This window comes from Ranitomeya imitator, chromosome 3 (genome assembly GCF_032444005.1).
Source record: "Ranitomeya imitator isolate aRanImi1 chromosome 3, aRanImi1.pri, whole genome shotgun sequence".
NCBI lineage: Eukaryota > Metazoa > Chordata > Amphibia > Anura > Dendrobatidae > Ranitomeya > Ranitomeya imitator.
In genome coordinates, this window is record NC_091284.1 from 808,066,375 (window position 1) to 808,081,002 (window position 14,628).

Sequence of the window (14,628 nt, forward strand, 5' to 3'; positions counted from 1 at the left end):
TACACAACCAGAGTTTTGTAATGTGAGCAACGGGGATTTTCAACACCTTCCATCCCTCCTGTAAGTTACCTTAGGCAAGGAGGTCTTCTACGAATGTGGACCTACAGGATCCATGTCTATGCCAGGAAACAGATTCATCAAGAAGGCAGCCATGGATTAAAATGGTGCCAAATTCAGTAAGAGCAAGCAACCTGTTTAAAATTAATTTGGCACTTTTTTTTTTTTTCTCTCTCCTCGGCTGCCGCCAACAAAAGTTTATGCCAGTTAAGGACTAGTGTGCATTTGTTTTGCAACTTACTCCACTGTGTGGCATGAATTCAGATGAATTGGTCACGCACGTTTGCCCCACTTGTGTTCCAACCACTCTTATTTAAAGAAGTGAGCGTATCGTTGCTAGAAAAAAAAAAATATAAAAAAAATTTGGGGAAACTTAGTTGTAGCCTATAATAAAGTCAAGAAAATATGGCCACAATTTCGTGTCTTTTTTTTTTTTTTGAGGGACATCGAAAAAATTCTCAATCCTTCTGAACAAAAAAAAAAAAACAAAAACAAAAAAAAAACCACCAACAACCCCACACACACGGCACATGGAGAGGGCTAATTTTAAAGACTTACTTGCCAAGAGGAGAAGAATGACGCCGGGCTCAGGAGATTGTCGCTTACTGGGCGAGTTCCCCCCAAAAATTCATCCGTACAGATGTCACACTGCTGGGCATCTCTCCAATCCCAGAACGGGATGGTGAAGTTCTCATCACCCGTAAGCTTCTGTATCTCATGCTCCCAATGAAGCAAGAAGAACCTGTGCCAGGGCAGAAATGCCGGCGCTTCATGGGCAAAATCAATATTTCTCCACACGAGGTCACCTTCTAGGAAAGCGTCCCTGGAGGCGTAATAGTGCAGCCACACAAACAGGTCATACACACTGATATCTGCGAAAAGCGGATTGGAGCCATTGTTCATTTGTTCGTAGGTCCCGGTGGCAATTACATAGTCAGAGCTGATACTCCGCTTGGCAAGATTGAGGTAGGCGATGAATTTGTCCTTCTCCGTCTCAGTCATCCTAAAGATTTCCTTTCTGACCATCGTTCTTCTCACCGTACAATTTAGACCAATGAAACCAAATTTGCAATCGCCACAATTGAAGCCCATGAAGTTGCCCTGACATTGGCAGGTCCTGTTGTAGAAGACAATTGGCCAGTTTTCCCTATCGTCAATGCCGCTAAAGGGAAACTGTGAACCCAAAGGCGAGTTAGACAGGACAACATCTTGACATGTTCCTCTCCCAGAAGCTTCTCCACATGGAGAACCATCGCCAGCCCAAACTGGACAACACTCTTTGCTCAAGAGGACTTCTGCGGAGCTACATGCCCTAGGAAACTGTCCATAAGCTGAGGGCAAAACAAAGAGTAGGACAGCAGCTGCAAATAGCATGATACTACTTCTCATCCTGGTGCCCCTGGACTTCACAAACTCCTCAGCCCTCCACGACAGACCTAGGGCAAGAAGTTCTGCTGTGTCCTCCTCACTTATTAATTGGCTTAATCACGTGTTAAAGCTTAAATCATGTTTGACTCTCACTCCCAGTGAAGAAAATTTTGACTCCCTCCCTCCTTAGTAGTTCTCATGTGAACTCACATGCACTGGAATGTCAAAGGATTTATTTATTTTTTCGAAAATTGCAAAATTTATCTTCACTTTTTCCTTTTATTTTGTAAAAGTTGAAGATTTGGTATTTTGCCGGCTAATTTTTTAATTCTTAAATAGATGTTTGTTTTTCTCATTAAATGGTCAAAATTAGATCCGCACAGGACAAATTCGATAAGTGCTACACGAAAAGTGGAACTAATGAGGTTTATAGATTGAGGGCAACAATCTGTGCTCCAGGCATAAAATCAGTGTTGGGATATCTGAACAAATAACAAAAAAAAGAATTGAAAGTAATTAAAATAAAAAATAAATACAAAATATGATGGTGAGGTTATTTACATATACACCCCAAGTCATCTTCAAAAATCCACAAAAACATGGAGATTCTGCTCAGCGGCTGTGTGCACACGACGTCTTTTAACCCTTTCTTCACCCCCGGGCGATTTTCCTTTTTTCATTTTGTTTTTTTTCCTCCCCTTCTTCTAAGAACCATAACTTGTAAGGGATTGTTTTATGCTAAACAACTTGCACTTTTGAAGGACGCCATTGATTTTACCATTCAGTGTACTGGAAAATGGGAAAAAAATCCAAGTGTGGTGAAATTGCAAAAATAAAGTGAAATTTCACAATATGTTTTTTATTTAACCATGTTCACTAAATCCTAAAACTGACCTGGCATTATGATTCTTCAGGTCAGTACAAATTTGCAGATACCAAACATGTCTAGGTTCTCTTTTATTTAAGTGGTGAAAATTTTTTTTTGAAATTTGTAAGAAAATAAAATTTGCTTATGTTGCCATTTTGCAAGACTCATAGCATTTCCATTTTTCGGGATCCTGGACTGGGTAAAGGCTTATTTTTTGCACCCCGAGTTGATGTGTCTATTGATATCATTTTGAGGTAAATACGATGTTTTGATTATCTGTTATTGCAATGTTGCGGCGCGTAAACATAACATAAACATAATTCTGGAGTTTTGATTTTTTTTTTCTCGTTAAGCCGTTTAACGATCGGATTAATTTACTTTTTATTTCGATAAATCGGACATTTCTGAATGCAAGGATACCAAATATCTGTATTTTTTAATTATTTTATTTTGAATGGGGCAAAAGGGGGGTGATTTTGAATTTGTGTGTTTTGTTTTTTGTTTTTTTTTTACTTTAAAAAAAAACAACTTTTTATTAGCTTCAATAGTCCTCTTAGGGTACCGTCACACTATACGATTTACCAACGATCACGACCAGCGATACGACCTGGCCGTGATCGTTGGTAAGTCGTAGTGTGGTCGCTGGAGAGCTGTCACACAGACAGCTCTCCAGCAACCAACGATGCCGAGGTCCCCGGGTAACCAGGGTAAACATCGGGTTACTAAGCGCAGGACCGCGCATAGTAACCCGATGTTTACCCTGGTTACCAGAGTAAAAAAAATATCGTAGTTACTTACCGATAACGGTATTTCTCTGATCCCATGACGGCACTAACGAGAGAGGGATCCGCCCTCAGGGACAGGAAACCCACAGGTTAAAAAGGCGGGACCTCTCCTCCACCTCAGTTGGTTTACAGAGCCTTGCAGGGAATTTCTGCTGTAACTTAATTGGTTATTTTTACACAACAAAATATAACTGTATAACTTATATAAGCTCCTCATATATATATATATATATATATATATTTTTTTTTTTTATGCACACCTTAATTTATAAGTAGTGTGGACACCCATACGTGAAGGGAGGGAATATACAGGTGCCGTCATGGGATCAGAGAAATACCGTTATCGGTAAGTAACTACGATATTCTCTTACCCCATGACGGCACTAACGAGAGAATTTCAAAGAATGAAAGTTTTAGGGTGGGACTACTGCCTCAAGAACTCTCCTACCAAAAGTTAAGTCTGAGGGAGAAGATAGATTAAGCTGATAGTGCTTGAAGAATGTAGAGGGGGAAGACCAAGTGGCTGCTCTACATATTTGATCTATTGATGCTCCACCACGTTCAGCCCAAGAGGTTGCCACCGACCTGGTTGAATGGGCCTTAATTGTGTCCGGAGCTTGTTCTCCGGAAGAGGTATATGACATCTTGATGGCATCTCTTACCCACCTTGCCAACGTGGCTTTCGATGCCTTGTGACCCTTATTTGGTCCCTGAAAGCAGACAAACAGAGCCCTCCCTTTCCTACACTCCCTTGTGGCTGATAGTGTGTTAGACATCTCTTTACATCTAGAGTGTGTAGAGCCTCCTCTTTTTTGTTTTTTGGATTGGGGCAAAAAGATGGTAACGCCATCTCTTGAGATCTGTGGAATTTTGACGCCACTTTGGGAAGGTAAGAAGGGTCAGTTTTGAGGACTACTCTGTCATCTAATATTTGTGTTAGAGGTGGGTAGGCTGATAAGGCCTGCAGATCACTAATCCTGCGAGCTGACGTTAGGGCCACCAATAAACAGGTTTTCCAAGATATTATTTTTAGTGAAGCCTGAGATAAAGGTTCGAACGGCGCCTTAGTTAGTGCTGAAAGGACTAAGTTCAGGTCCCAGGGAGGAGCGGTGAGATGTATAACTGGTCTGGACCTAGTAGATGCTCTAATAAATCTTTTTACCCAGCGATTCCCCGCCAAATCCTGATTATAAAGGGCACCCAATGCTGCAATCTGAACTTTCAGGGTGTTTGTTGCCAGGCCTTTCTCTAATCCTTTTTGCAGAAATTCTAGAATTTCCTGGATTGGCATCTGATCTGATAGAGTAACTGCTGATGTGGATAGGAACTTTTTCCAGACCTTGCCGTATGCTTTGGTAGTTACAGGTTTTCTACTAGCCAGCAGGGTAGAAATTAGATTTGAAGAAAACCTCCTTTTTGTTAACAGTTCCCTTTCAAAAGCCAGGCCGTCATATGTAAACTTTTTATTTGTGGGTGATTCACTGGTCCTTGATGCAGGAGGTCTGGGATATCTGGGAGTACCCATGGATCCGCTATGGACATTAGGCGTAGCCATGGGAACCATACTCTTTTCGGCCAGAACGGGGCTATCAATATCACTTTGGCTCTGTCCTCCCTGATTTTTTTCAAGACTAAGGGAATTAGAGCTATCGGAGGAAACACATAAGCTAGATGGAATTTCCATGGAATTAACAACGCGTCTATAGCCACTGGACTCCCCCGAGGATCTATCGAGCAGAAGGCCTCCGTTTTCCGATTTTGATTGTTTGCAAATAGATCTATATCCAGGGCCCCCCAAAGATCCACTATGCGTTTGAATATTCTTGTATTTAACTCCCATTCCCCCTGTTTTAATTGGGTTCTGCTTAGAAAATCCGCAGTTTGATTTTCTGACCCTTTTATGTGAAGGGCTGTCAGGGAGGACAAGTTGGCTTCTGCTTGTGACATGATGAAATTTGTCACTTTCATTAGGGATTGAGACCTCGTCCCTCCCTGATGGTTTAAATATGCTACTACCACCCTGTTGTCCGTCAGTACTCTCACGTGGTGGGAACGGAGGGAAGTTAAAAAATGATTGATGGCGTACTGAACTGCTAAAAGCTCCTTCATGTTTGAAGTAAGGTCTTTTTCTTCTACTGACCAAGGACCTTGGGCAATTTGCCTGTTTAGGTGGGCCCCCCACCCCCAAGGACTTGCGTCTGTGGTCAGGATTATCGAGACTGGCCATACCCATGGAACCCCCCTCCTGAGATTGGACGGGTCTGTCCACCAAGCTAAGGAAGTTTTTGTCCGAGAGGATATTTTTAATTGCTTTTCTAAATTTCCTCCTGCGTGGGATACTGCCTCTAGTATTTCCCACTGGAGATCTCTCGAGTGGCTCTGAGCCCACTGTACCGCTGGGATACAGGATGTCATCGACCCCAGTATGGACATGGCTCTCCTTAGAGTGATCAGAGGAGAGATACTCAACTGATTCACTAGATGTATCATGTTGGATACTTTTTCTTCCGGCAGACGACACTCTTGCTTTGTTGAGTCTATTACTATCCCCAAGTACAACTGTACTTGAGATGGGATAAGCCTGGATTTTTCCAGGTTCAAAAACCATCCTAGATTTGATAGGGCTACCATCACTCTGTTTAGTTGCTGGCTGCAATGTAGAGAGGAACTGCCCATCACTAGGAGGTCGTCCAGATAAGGCACAATCAATATGTTTTGTTCCCTTATATGGGTCATTACTTCCGCCATTAATTTTGTGAATACTCTCGGGGCAATGGCTAGACCAAACGGAAGAGCCCTGTATTGGTAATGTTTCAGTTCCCCTTGTATCATTACTGCAACCCTGAGATATTTCCGGAAATCCGGATGGATTGGCACATGATAGTATGCGTCCTTTAAGTCTATAACAGTCATGAAACAAGACGGGATAAGGGATCTGACACATGATTTTATTGTCTCCATTTTGAATTTTTCTATTACCAGGTATCTGTTTAGTTGTTTCAAATTTATAATTACTCTGAAAGTTCCGTCCGGCTTTGTTCGAAGAAAGAGCGGAGAATAAAACCCCTTTGTCTCTTCCTGTTGCGGAACTTCCTGTAAGACTTTCTTCTCCAGAAGACTGAGAACTTCTCTCTGGATACTCAGCTGCTCGATCTCTGACTTTCTTCGTGGTGTGACCACAAACTGATTGTGTGGCATTGAGTGAAAGATTAGTCTTAGGCCCGTCTTTATGATGTTTAGGGTCCAGGCACTTCCAGAAATTTTTTCCCAGGTTGGAAGAAAGTGGGTCAGTCTCCCTCCTACCTGGGGCACACCCTCATTGTGGCTGTTTTTTATTATCCGGCTTGTTGAACATGAAACCTCCTCTTTTGAATTTTCTGTCTTCCCACCCCTCCTTTTGGTTTTTTGGGGGGCGTCTTTGTGTGAACCTCCTTCCTCGAAAGGGCCGTCTATAAGATTGATTTAGGAATCCCGGAAAGGCTTTCTTTTTATCAACCGCTTTTTCGAGGACATCATCTAGGGTGGGACCGAACAAATATTCACCTTCACACGGAATGGAACACAACTTAGCTTTAGTTTGCAGGTCCCCCGGCCAGCACTTTAGCCATAGTGCTCTCCTAGCCGCATTTGAGAAGGAAGCCGATCTTGCCGTCAGTCTAACTGAGTCTATTGAGGCATCTGCTAAATACGCAGCGGCACCTCTCATCGCTGACACAGAGTCCAGTATAGACTCTCTCGGGGTTTTATTTTTTAATTGAGTCTCTAAATGATCCAGCCAGACCATTAGTGCTCTAGCTGTACACGTAGCAGCTATCCCTGGTTTTAGCCCCCCGCTGGCGGCCTCCCAGGACCCTTTTAGGAAGACATCGGCCTTTTTATCCATAGGATCCTTGAGGGTCCCCATATCTTCAAAAGGCAGAGCGAACTTTTTAGAGGCTTTCGCGATGGCGACGTCTAATTTTGGCGCTTTTCCCCATGAGGCGCAGGCTGGGTCATCAAATGGGCATTTCCTTTTGGGTGTTAACAGTACTTTTTTGTCTGGTCTTTTCCACTCCTTTTTTATAAGGGCTTGAATTTTTTCATTTAATGGGAACACTCTGTACTTCTTTTGTTCCAGGCCACTAAACATAAGATCTTGTACAGATTTTTTGGAACGAGTGTCTGCCAGACCCATTGTCGCCCTAACCATTTTTACCAGCGCATCCGTTTCATCTATTGGGAAACAGTTGCGACCGCTTTCTGAAGATGCGGAGGAGGATGATGAAGCTGTAGAGCTATCAGAATCCTCACTCGAGCTATCTCCCTCGCTGGAGCTGTAATCTGGAGATTTTTGTTTATGTTTTCTTTTACGGTTTTTTACGCTTTTTAATGCGTCCGCTACTTGGGTTTTAATTAGATCTTTTAATTCAGATGTGAAACTTGGTGTCTCCTCATCAATGGTGTTCTTAATACATGGCGCACAGAGTTTTTTAACCCATGAATCCGGCAAATCAGCTGAACAAAGCGGGCATACTCTATTTTTTCCCCTGGCATTTCTTTCCCTAGGAAACAATAAACCCCTATTAGAATTTCCACTTTCACGGAGGTCACTTACCCTCCTAATGTGAGGAAGATACCGGTTGTGGCTTTGAGGATGCCTCCTCCAGTTGAACCACCGTCTCCCTCCTGGATCCACCAGAGCCTCTGCTACGCTGGGATCCTGAGCTGCTGCGCTGCGTGGGTTTTCTTGAAGAATGGCGCTCCTTCGGGTTCTTTGTCACAGGGGCCTGTGAAATTTCTTCCACCGACTGCTCTATTCCACTCATGGTGGTAATCTGTGAGCAGCGGTATGCCCCTTTCCTTCCAGATATATACCGATGGAGCGGCGCCAGGCAACTTCCGGTTTACCCAGAGGTGCCCTGCGCCGCCCCGGAAGTGACCCCCGCGCCTGCGCAGTAAGTCACCGGACCTCGCGCGCGCGCTCCCTACTTGCCGGCTCAGAGGAGGGACGGAGCTTCTGCAGCCGCTGCTGCACCCTGCGTCCTGCCGCTTGTCGGTGACCGGCGTCACCACCCCCTGTGCACCTCATGGACCGGCGGAGGAAACCTCCAGGTAGCCGCCGCTACCTATTACCGACCACTCCATTGAAACGAGAAGAGGCAGGCTCGGTCCTCTTCACTGCCTCCCCTCCGCGCATATCCACGAGGCCCGCCGACCCCGGAACGCGCCTTCAGGGAGGAATCCACCTGAAACCGTGGCAGGGCCCCCCGCTGCCTGAACTCGGCCCGATGGTCCCTGGACTCCTGGATGGTAAGCTGTGGGTCCCCGTCGGGGACAGGAAACCGAACTGAGGTGGAGGAGAGGTCCCGCCTTTTTAACCTGTGGGTTTCCTGTCCCTGAGGGCGGATCCCTCTCTCGTTAGTGCCGTCATGGGGTAAGAGAAAAACCAGTACATACTTACATTCCGGTGTCTGTCCCTTGCCGTCTGCTTCCCGCACTCACTGACTGCTGGCCGTAAAGTGAAAGCACAGCACAGCGGTGACGTCACCGCTGTGCTCTGCTTTCACTTTACGGCCGGCAGTCAGTGAGTGCGGGAAGCAGACGGCAAGGGACCTGACGGACACCGGAATGTAAGTATGTACTGTTTGGTTTTTTTTACATTTACGCTGGTAACCAGGGTAAACATCGGGTTACTAAGTGCGGCCCTGTGCTTAGTAACCCGATGTTTACCCTGGTTACAAGCGAACGAATCGCTAGATCGGTGTCACACACACCGATCCAGCGATGACAGCGGGAGATCCAGCGACGAAAGAAAGTTCCAAACGATCTGCTACGACGTACGATTCTCAGCAGGATCCCTGATCGCTGCTGCGTGTCAGACACAGCGATATCGTATGGATATCGCTGGAACGTCAGAAATCGTACCATCGTAGCGACAAAAGTGCCACTGTGTGACGGTACCCTTAGGAAACTTAAAACTGTGATCGTCCGATCGCTTGTAGTACACATAGCAGGGCTTCAGTAATGCTATGTGTAGCAGAAATCATTATCTCATATGAACGTTGGCCACAAGCCGGCATTCATAGTAGATTTACAATGACAGGCACGGTGGTCTTCTGCAGACTCCCGGCTGTGTTGACATCCCATCGGTGCCCCGCTATCACGTGATATAGGCACCGATGGGTGGGTCTTGTGACGCGCTACCAGCCAGCATACGTTAAATGCTGTCAGTGAATGTGCACTAAGGCTACTTTCACACTTGCATCGGTACTCAGCCATCACAAAGCGTCGGCGCGATGTACCGACGGAAGTGTGTCCTTTCACATTTCCGTCTGCAGTCCCGGGGAGGAAAGAGTCAGAGAGAGAGATTTCCTGCAGTGCATGCGCAGTCGGAAAAACAGGATACAACGCACAGAAAAACATTCCCTTGAACGTTTTTCCCGAAGACGGGCCGCCAAATTCCGAAGCAACCAGTGGACGACGGACAAAACGTGTGGCCATAAGTCACGATGCGTCGCTAATACAAGTCTATGGGAAAAAACGAATCCTAAGGTTAAATTTGCAGGATGCGTTTTTTTCACAAAACGACACATTGTGACGGGTTCTGAACAACGTAAGTGTGAAAGTAGCCTAAGTCAGATGTGTGCACCTCTTTAGGCCACACGTTCACTATTTGGTCAATATTTTACATCAGTATTTATAAGCCCAAACCGTCAGTGGAACAATCAGAGGAAAAGTATAATAAAAACACATCACCACTTCTGCATTTTTCATCCACTCCTGGTTTTGACTTACAAATACTGATGTGAAATACTGACCGTGTGAACATGGACTAATTAATTTATGCCATTCTTAATGAATCTGGTCCCATGTGTTTTAGACCCTTTTTGTACCTTATCCGACAAGGGTCATGGCTTCCTGAACAATGTGAAATGGATTATTGTGCAATGCAGTATGACAAAAAAAAAGGAACAAAATATTCTCATAATTTTTGGCACAAATTAAGCTAACTAAAAGGTAGTGTAAACTTACAAGAAAATGACGATGAGAGCACTTTTTGAAATCCGCTTGCAGACGTGTTGCCGTTATTTGCACCAAATTATGTATATCAACATGTTTCTCGATATTACACTTCTGTCTATACATTTTTTTAATATCATTTGAATGGTATAACACACATTTACTGGAATGAGTTTGCAACTTTTTTTTAAAAAAGTTGCAGTTTCTAAATCTGGCAAAACCATCATTTGCATAATCAGGGCCATTTATGATAAGTGATAAAAAAGGCATAACATTTAATTATTCACCAATTTTTGTCTAAAGCTAGCACAAAAGCTCCTACAAAAAATAGACAGTATTGGTATATACAAAACGCCCAAAAATGCGATTTTTGTGCTTCTTATTTTCCCTTTTGCTTTTTGGGTCAATGGCATTTTTTCAGGTATTTAGCTGAATATTTTTCTATAAAATAATAATTAATAAATTAGTTATAATTATAAATAAATTAATAAATTAGATTAATAAAGAGCTGCAAAAAAAAAGCATAAAAGACATGAAAAAACACAAAAAAGCTTGTAAAACCATATACATTTTAAGGCATTATTTAATAACTTTATGTCAATTCTACAGTCAAGTTTCATTGAACTGTGAGTCTTGGACAAGTCACATGCAATTTGCAACTTGTGTTTAGGAAACCAACAGTTTTGGATATTGTCACAATAGTCTTGTAGCGATCGTTAGCTTTTGGTTTGCATTTTGACAATATTGAAACTATGACTTCCTTGTTGGTTGGAGAACAAGTTCCACTATCAGCGAATGCTGCTGAGTGGTGCAGAAGCTGCATTTTAAGTGCGGGGCAGCAGATAAGTGTAGAGTTAAACACAATATCATAGGAGCATAGTGTCATGATCCAGACCGGGTTTGGAGTCCTGTTTTCCCTTTTCCCAGTCTGATCATGTCAGGGGTTAACTTTTCTTAGCCTCAGTCTGGTTTCAGGTTTTGCTATTTATCTCTGTTGCATCCTGCAGGCAGTGTCAGTTATAGTTCTGCCTGCGGTATGTGTAGCTGACTCTGGTATGTCCTGATTTGTCTTGCTGCTCTTGCCGCTTGAATCTAGTTTCCCCTGTTCCTGTCTTGACTCCATGTTTCCCTTTAGTGTGCAAACCCCCTGGTTTCAACTTGGCTTGTATCCTGACTTGTTTTTGTCTTCTGTCTTTGGCTAATCCACTCCTGACTGTTCCTGACCTTTTGGCTTGTCTCTGACTCTGTGTGTTGTCTTTTCTTTTGTGCCACCTTTGGTAGCCTCACTGCTGCACTGCAAGTCAGCTCTATTTAGGTGCAGACCTGCTTCCTCTCTACTGCCATCTAGTGAAGCCTGCACCTACCTGAATTTCAGCAGCATGACACATAGTTTGGTGTTTTCCTTACTAGTTTTCAATTGCTTTCAGCTTTTATTTGTATAGTTTATCCTCATTTAGCATATGCTGTAAGGTGCCATTTTCAGAAATACTGCAGGTGAACTAGAAGACAGCTGGTGCTTAGGGAGATAAATAAGTGGTGCAAAAATTGGTGCAGGAAGGAAGGGTTTGGAGGGTGGCTAGTGTGGTACCGATATTTCAGAAAGTTAAGAAGGTGGATCCAGCCAACTACCGTCCGGTAAGCCTGACATCAGTAGTGTACTAAGCGTTTGAGGGCATTCAAAGAGATGACCAGCAGAGAATATTATAATAGCTGACAACCAGCATGGATTCATGAAATTTAGGTGGTGTCTAACCAGTATGTTGGGTTTCTATGAGGAGGTGAGTGCAAATCTGGATGTTGGTAATGCAGCTGATGTGATTTATCTGGACTTTTCAAAGGTGTTTGATACTGAACCACATAATAGCCTTATACTGAAGCTCCAGAAGCAGGGACTAGGGGAACTATATGCAGATTGTAGCACTGGCGTCCCTGCATACTCCCCTCCTCCCCAGCAGGGATGATGTCGCATCTCCTCTCCCACACTTCCTTTTCCTCCTCCTCTGGCTGCTTCCTGGGGTCTTCACATGGCTCGCAGATCCCCTGGCATTGTGCTTAAGGTGCATGCATGATCTCTCCATTTTAAAGGGACAGCGCACACTGTCCTAAAGTATCCTTAGCCAATGGCTAGGAGACACTTATCATTTAAGGCACCTCCACTTGTTGGGATGTGCCTGACCAACATGGTTAGTCTATTCCCAGCATGCTTGTTAGTTCTCAGGTCCCCAGTTTGTTAGTACCTGATAGTACTCGCTAGTTCCGCTAGTGTCTTCCCGTACCTACTTGTTCTTGCCTCATTCCTGCAGGTCCTTGCTTGTGTCTTCAGGTGTATCTGCCTATGCCCATCTGTATACTAGCCATACTCGAATACATCTGCCTGTACCCTCCTGTATATCAGCCGTACTTGCATGCACCTACCTGTGCCCATCTGTATTCCAACCATACTTCCTTGCACCTGCATATCAGCTGCATCCATCATGCCTGCCTGTCTACTAGCCATGCCCGCCAGCACTTGCCGCTCCTGGGTTCCAGCCATGCCTGCCTGTACCTGCTGAAATTCCCTTTTTGGCCGTTCCAGCGTCCTGTCCCTTAGGGGTCAGCTGCCGTGCAATCAAGGTAAGTTCTGCTGTAGCACCTAGTTACGCCCCTCCAGGCTCTCCTCGGAATGAGGCCCAGTGGTTCCACCACTCCCGTTATACAGACGGGTAAGGAATTGGGTGAAAGAAAGGAACATCTGGGCAGGAGAAGAAAAAACGCATGATCGGCGCTATTTCCCTGGTGATCTGTGGGGGCGGCCATCTTCCTGAGGCCACGCGTGCGCATATGGACTCCTCTGCTGCCCTGGGCTTCAGGAAAATGGCCACGGTATGCCGCGCGTGTGCAGATGGAGATCGCGGCGGCCATTTTCCTGAAGCCGAGTTCGCATCTCAACTTCAGGAAAATGGCCGCCGCGATCTCCATCTACGCACGCGTGGCATCCCGCGGCCATTTTCCTGAAGCCCCGGGCAGCAGAGGAGTCCATATGCGCATGCGCGGCCTCAGGAAGATGGCCGCACCCACAGATCACCAGGGAAATAGCGCCGACCGCGCGTTTTTTCTTCTCCTGCCCAGTGGATTCAGAAGATGGGCATGCGCAAACCACTACGCCACCAACGGAAATATATGCAAGATCTGGGGGAAGAACCAGCGATGTCGCCACGCCCATCTGACCTGACCAGCCTGATTGACAGGTGAAAACGGCGACTTTGGTAAGTTATTTCGGCAGCATAGGTGGGGAATCAGGGTACACAAAATACACTATAGTAACGCACAGCTCAGGCCCTATTTAACAGTATTCTTATCTCGTACTGAAAAACCGGGGTGACAGGTTCCCTTTAACAATCAGGTCAACTATATACATGATCCCCCCAATAGGCAAGAGATCTGGGCTCTCTACTTTGAATGCAGTTGACTGTCACTCACCTGTCCCAGCTCCAGCACCGGGCTTTGTCTCCTTCTCTGCTGTATCTGTCTGCTTTTGCACTTCTGCGACAAGATTCCGGATTGCCTACACGTCCCTGCTGTTTCTGTGCTGTCCACACATATTTAATCCAAACAGGGAAAAGAGTTGTGATACCCGGGTGTTGCCACAGAATGAAGGCAAGACTTGTTATCAGTCTGTGGCAGCACCCGGGAATCACAACTCTTTTTCCTGTTTGACTGTAATATGTTTCTTCCTACCGGCATGTGGAGCCATAGACCTTTATTCTTACAAGTACGGAGTTGTGCAGGGTCAACACCCTGACAGGTGACCATATACAATCCCCTGCTCACTATGTCTTATATTGGGGGTAACACACTTGGAGCCTCTTTTACTTTTCACTGTCCGCACATGTGGCTCTGCTGCTTCTCCTGCTTCCCTGACTATATATTGAACATTTTCCAGTTTCCTCATCTGTGCTCACACATTCAACCCTACTGTTCTTGTCTGTTTATGCACTTCTGCATCAGGATTCCACATCGCCTACACATCCCTGCTGTTCCTGTGCTGTCCACACATATGGCTCTGTTGTACCTATTGCTCCCAGCTCTACCTATTCACGTTCTGTCCTGGTTATCCATCTCTACTTTTCCCCACTGATCTAAGAGTCGTCCGGAAAGTCATGCCTGCTGTACAATCGCCTCCGTTCCGTGCTGATCATCCTAACCATCTTAGAGAATCTACCATCACCTGGTGAACTAAGTCACTCCATTTAATGTTTTGTCTCAAAATTTCACACCTATCCATGGGATACAGGATTATTTTCTGTTTGTTGTGGATTCAACCATTGGGACCCCTAGAAATGACTAGCGGTTTATTGGGAGGGTGGAGGGAGGATTTTGCACTACTGGCATATGTTTTTGGCAGCTAAACAAAAACACATTATATCCTCAGCAGAAATAAGTAAAAATTAACAACTATACTACTGTTATTTCTGTACAGTAAGATAAGTTCACAGCGAGGATGTTAGGGAGAAGCATCCTTTCCCCTAGGTGTTTCCTCGAATAGGATTAGTTAATGACAGTCATGTACTT

At 44.8% G+C, this 14,628-nt stretch overlaps 1 protein-coding gene across 1 annotated transcript in view; it reads right to left on the bottom strand.

The window, feature by feature from the left end:
* Positions 1–1,535, bottom strand: part of TYR (tyrosinase) — a 37,694-nt gene extending 36,159 nt beyond the window's left edge. The window contains exon 1 of the mRNA XM_069759253.1: positions 616–1,535. Within this exon, the coding sequence (XP_069615354.1) occupies positions 616–1,446 (831 nt within the window). The 5' untranslated portion in view covers positions 1,447–1,535. The remainder of the gene's footprint in view (positions 1–615) is intronic.
* Positions 1,536–14,628: the final 13,093 nt, after the last annotated feature.